Source organism: Orycteropus afer, unplaced genomic scaffold (assembly GCF_000298275.1).
Source record: "Orycteropus afer afer isolate SDZICR_OR568_19922 unplaced genomic scaffold, OryAfe1.0 scaffold00035, whole genome shotgun sequence".
Taxonomy (NCBI): domain Eukaryota; kingdom Metazoa; phylum Chordata; class Mammalia; order Tubulidentata; family Orycteropodidae; genus Orycteropus; species Orycteropus afer.
Genome location: NW_006921622.1, coordinates 18,063,027 through 18,068,730, shown reverse-complemented (window position 1 = coordinate 18,068,730; position 5,704 = coordinate 18,063,027). Strand labels below are relative to the sequence as shown.

The 5,704-nt window shown below is 36.1% G+C and overlaps 1 protein-coding gene across 1 annotated transcript in view; it reads right to left on the bottom strand.

Moving 5' to 3' along the window:
- ACBD5 (acyl-CoA binding domain containing 5) overlaps window positions 1-5,704 on the bottom strand; it is a 103,617-nt gene that overhangs the window by 87,477 nt on the left and 10,436 nt on the right. Inside the window, exons 3-4 of the mRNA XM_007936420.2 lie at window positions 4,062-4,182; window positions 762-834 (exon numbers count right to left, since the gene is read on the bottom strand). Coding sequence (XP_007934611.2) covers window positions 762-834; window positions 4,062-4,182 — 194 coding nt within the window. The remainder of the gene's footprint in view (window positions 1-761; window positions 835-4,061; window positions 4,183-5,704) is intronic.

The following is a 5,704-nucleotide window of genomic DNA, read 5'->3' as shown; positions in this document are numbered from 1 at the left end:
CAATGACATGAGACAAAGTATATGTGAACTGCTGTATGAAAAGTGAATTTACTCTGTAAATCTTCACCCAAATCCTAATTAAAAAAAAAAATAATAATAATAATCCCATGGGCAGATTTAAAGAGCTTGTTAATAAGAAACATCCCTATTGAGTAGCTGGCAGAGAATCTAAAAACACACCCTCCTTATCTTATCCTCCCCTTCTGAAAGATTTACACATTCACAGAAAAACTTCTACTTGCTTGCTACTGGGAAGTCCAATGATGGACTATCTCAATTTATGAGTCAAATCTTAAATGATTAGGTGGTTGAACTTTCTCTAGAAGTCAATAGCAATAAATGGTAAAAGAAAAGAAACAAAAAGGCATTATCACAAGAACGTGGTAAATCTTAAGGAAAAAACACCTTCAAACGTAATCAAACAGCTAACACAAACCAAAACCAAACCCACTGCCATCAAGTCCATTCCAACTCACAGCAACCCACAGAACATCTTTATGAAAGCAGACCACCTCATCTTTCTCCTGCAGAGTGGCTGGTGGGTTCAAACCACTGACCTTCTGGTTAGCAGCCTTAGCCATGGCACCACTAGAGCTCCTTAACGAAAAAGCTAAAGGCCTAATAAATTCAATAATCTGGATTCTATAGTATAACATGCTACAATCTCCCTTCTTCCAATGCAGCTAATTTGTCTGGGAACGAAATTATATTAAGAGCATCTCTGAAAATTTTTATTTTCTACTGTGAATTATTTTCCTTACCTTTTTCATTTCTTCAACATATGCAATCATGGCTTCCTCTTTGGTCATATCACCCAATGAACTCCAAGCATCCCTAGGAATGAAAATATCCAAATAATGAAAAAATAACAACTAATTGTAGATTGTTCATAATACAACTAATACTTGGTCATTAATTTAAAACAGGCACTACTTAAAACTATTTTTATGTTTTTGATCTTGTTACCACTGAGTTAATTCTAACTCATAGAGACCCAACAGCACAGAGAAGAAATGCCCCATAGGGTTTCCAAGGTTGTATTCTTCACAGAAGCGAACTGCCAGATATTTTGCCATGGAGCAGTAACCTTTTGGTTAGCAGTTGAGTTCTTAACCATGGTGCCACGAGAGCTCCTTTATGTTTACAAAAGATAATTTAAAATGTGCTATCTTGAAGAAAAATATCACAGTAAGAAAATTAAGTATTATTTAAAACTAGTAAGTATATACCCAAAAAAACTCACTGTCACTGTCATCCAGTCAATTCCAACTCATAGCAACCTCCATTGGGTGTCCTCCAAGGTGGTAAATCTTTACAGAAGCAAACTGTCTATCTTCCTTCCTTGGAGCAACTAGTGGGTTTAAACTATCAACCTTCAGGTTAGCAGTCAAAATGCCTTAGGCAACTGTGCCACCAGAGCTCCTTAAGAATATACCATCCACATATTAATAAACCACAGAGGCTAAACTATGCATAAATATTTTCTAAGTATACTTTAAAAGTATTTACATTATTATAAAGAACAGAAATGAACATTTTTAGAAGACTACATTAACTGTCATGTTGTTATGTGCCGTCAAGTCGTCACCAACTCCTATCGACCCCTCCTTGGGTTTCCGAGGTTGTATCACTACAGAAGTAGATTGCCCAATCTTCCTTCTGAGGAGTGGCTGGTGGGTTTGAACCGCCAACCTTCTGGTTAGCAGTCAAGTGCCTTAGGTACTGTTGTTGTTGTTATGTTCCGTCAAGTCGGACCCGACTCATAGCGACCCCTCCCTTGGGTTTCCAAGGCAGTATCGCTACGGAAGTAGATTGCCCCATCTTCCTTAGGCACTACGCCACCATTAACTGTCATAGCCATGTTTTAAATGAACAGAGTTTTAGTTAAAAGTTTCTATTAATTTATATCATTTATACACTCAAACTAAAAATCAAAATAGTTTCTTACTTTTAAAATAAAATGAAAATGTGAATGACAGAAAAATTTTAAATCCCTATATAATGACCATAAAGAAACAGTAAAATTCCAGTTGCCATAGAGGTGATTCCAACTTGATGTGTGCCAGAGTAAAACTGTGATACATAAGATTTTCAGGGGTTGATTTTTCAGTAGATCACCGAGTCTTTCTTCTGAGCTAACTCTGGGTGGACCTGGACCACCAACCTTAGGTTAGCAGCTAAGCACGATAAGTGTATACACCACCCAAGGACTCCAGAAAATGACATTAGTCATTTGAAATTTTTGCCTAACATGACAATCTCTTTTTTCATGCATTTTCCCCAGAGGCAGTTTAACTCCATCAAGTGTCAATTTTGAGGAAGAAAAAAAGTAAGAAAATAAATTTTCTTGAAATAAGACACATTAAATAACATATTGTTAACCTATTACTTTTGATTGTTCATAAAGGTCTTAGAGGATAGTAGTAGTAAGAAATCTCCAAACAGCTAATGGCTTGTTAAGTTCAAGGGTGAAGAAATTTAGCATCAGAATGGACACATTTCACCAATTAGCAAACTCTGCTCATAAAGTACAGTCTAAAACTGACTTTTGTCAAACGTCTGCAAAGTCTATAGTAGTATTTAGTAGTATCATATGTTAATCAATTAGAAAGGACCCTGGTGGAGCAATGGTTAAATGCTCAGCCTGCTAACTTAAAGGCTGGTGGTATGAACCCACCCAGTGGCTCAATAGGGGAGGGGGAAGGCCTGGGGATCTGTTCCCCTAAAGACTACAGCCTAGAAAACCCTATGGGGCAGTTCTACTGTCCTATTTGTTACTATGAGTTGGAACGAAATTTTATTAACAAATATATGCTGACTCAACAGCATACAACAGTCAGAAAAATGACAGAAGTGTCTCTCGATATTTCATAATTCTTTTAAGTATACTAAAAATCAAATTAGTTTTTCTATTCAAGCACAGTGGGTCAGGAGTAAACCTTCGATAAAAAGTTAATATGGCAATACCTCAGTCCAGTGGCACCACTAGGAATGGTGTCACCCAGCATGGTAACTCATGGTGTCAACCCGTCCCCACTGACCTCCTCCTGTACCAGACCATAATCCTTCATGATTATTATCAATTTAAATCATAGAATGATAGCAGTAAGTATAGTTGTATTGCTTAAATATTTTTTAGTTATATGAATACGAAAAACAAAATTTTGTGAAATATTTCTACGTTGAATATAAACGTTACTAATTACAGCATTACAAGTAACTGAGTGGAAGCCTCTTTGATTTTTCTCCTTTTAATCACTACTTCATTCTCAAGTTACTGACAAAAGCTCACCAATACTGCCACAATATTGTAGCTAAAACACCAAAAATTTGACAAAATCAGTGACTATAAAAATACCAGCAGCAATGAAAATAGCGCGTGCCTTAGTGTATGCAGAGGAAACCATGTGATTCAAAGTACCACTGTAATTGGGTAATGACAGCTCTGACCAGAGTGCATTAGAAGGTTCAAAAAGTAAATAAAGTAAGTTGGGCTTAGGAGAAATTTTTTGATGTTATAATTAATTACAGGGATAATTTTATAAAAAAACTGCTGCTGAAACATGGGACAAAAATGTTATAGACGGTTCTCGAGGTATCATTTCCCTCTGACAGTGTCACCCTATGCAGTCCACATCCCCTACACTCCCCTAGTGCCACCACTGCCTCAGTTATGTTGCTAGTTACATATTACTTACAAGCTCAAAGCAAACAATGACATCTGACAAACAAAAATCATTATTTTCTTGGCAAATAGAAGAGTTTGTTCATTTAACTTTGATTTGGGGGTTGCTCATGGCATTAAAAAAAACAACTCCATAAAAGGAAAGATGAACTGCCTTTTATCTCTGAAGCATCTACTCCTTTGGTTATATAGTTCTCTTCCCTTTGCCAAGATTTCCCTATCTGTGTAAAACTGTGTTCAAAGCACCTGAGGGTAAAAACTGTACTGAGGGTTCAGGACACTTTGTATACAGAGTAATACACAACTGCATAAATAGCCATATAATAATGATGTTACCAAAATAAAAATTCTTTAACAGCTATCTATATAAAATTACCATTTATATCTTCCAATAGGATCCCAGAATCCAGGCCTTGAAATTTTACAAGGTCCTTCAGTTGCCTGCTTATAGAAGCTATAAAACTTGAGCATCATTTCATTTGTTGGCTGGAATGAACCTATTGGAAACATACATTAAATACAAATCACTTGAGGAATAAAAATGAAAACCTAAATTTATAAATTGACTTAACAACATTAATATTGACTTTGTATTTCATAAATAGTTCAGATTATAATTATTTCTACCTTATAAAAACAAGTTATGTTGTTTTGCTCCTTTGATTTAAAAAAAACCTCTGTGATATCTTAAACTTTAACAATGCCTGTCACAATTCAATAAATGAAAGAACAGATGAGGCTTAACTAATAGTAAATGTCTGCACTGAGCCTCAAGCTCTTTTAAGAACTATCTATACAGCATCAAAGTGACAACAGCAACTCAAAAGATTAGATAAGAACCTTAGGGGGCAGTGAGTTTATGTTAAGGGGTAGGAACAACTCTGAAAAGGAAGGTGAGAATGGATGCACAATTGGAAAAATGTAATCAATGTCACATGTGAATTGGTATATGCTTAGCTATGTATATTCTCAAAAAAAAAAAAAAAGTGAAATGAAAAAATAGGCTGTAGATCTAACCAAAATAACTAAAAAACATACTTAAAAAATACATTAAAACCCTGGATAATTTTATTGTGAGACCCCTGAAACTATGGCCTCTAGTTACCCTTCAGGTTTGGAACTGAACTCACTCCTGTGACTTCCATCCAAACAACAGACAGGCATATGGGGTGATCATTTACACCAGGTAGATACACTCCCTGGATTATAGTTGTGGGAGAACAGAAGGACAGTGTTTGCACAGGGAGACAGCTGCAGGGAGGGGGGTTCATGAGAGGGAAGTCACAGGGAAGAAGAGCTAACTACAGGGAGGAAATGGCAAGAGAGCTGTTACATTGTGGGGAACTGCAGTCAATGTCATGAAACAAAATGTGTACGAATTGCTGTATGGAAAAGGAATTTGCTCTGTAAACTTTCACCCAAATCACAGTAATTTTTTTTTGATTGGATAACTAATTATGCAACTGTAATTGGAAGTTTTGTTTCAAAGCTTATGACTTACCAACATTGGCTGGCCTAAATGAAAAAAGAAACATATACTTTGGTTAACAAAACCACAATAGTTAAGAAAAGATTCAACTCCTCTTGGCCGTATTTCAATTTCTCATTAGATAAGCACCTTTAGTTAAAGCCAACCACCATGTGGGAGAAAAAGAGTTAATCTAATACAAATAAAATGGATTTCTCACTTACTAGCTCTGTAATTTTGGATACAATTTCTTTAAGAATCAATCTTGTGTATGTTTCTAGACTATTTTTTTTTATATTTAAAAATTTCAAATTAGGCGGGGCAAGATGGCGGACTAGGCAGAAGGATTGCACAGACACTCTTCAACAAAGAAAAGGGAAACCAATTAATACAGACACAGAAGATAACCTTGGACCCCTGAGCCTTGAAGGAAAGGATGCAGAATTGGACTAAACCCCAACAAGCAGAAGAATTTGCATGAAAATACCAAAAAAAAGGAGACCTACGGAGCTGCGGTCTGACAGCGAACTGAGTGACCCTGACAATACAGG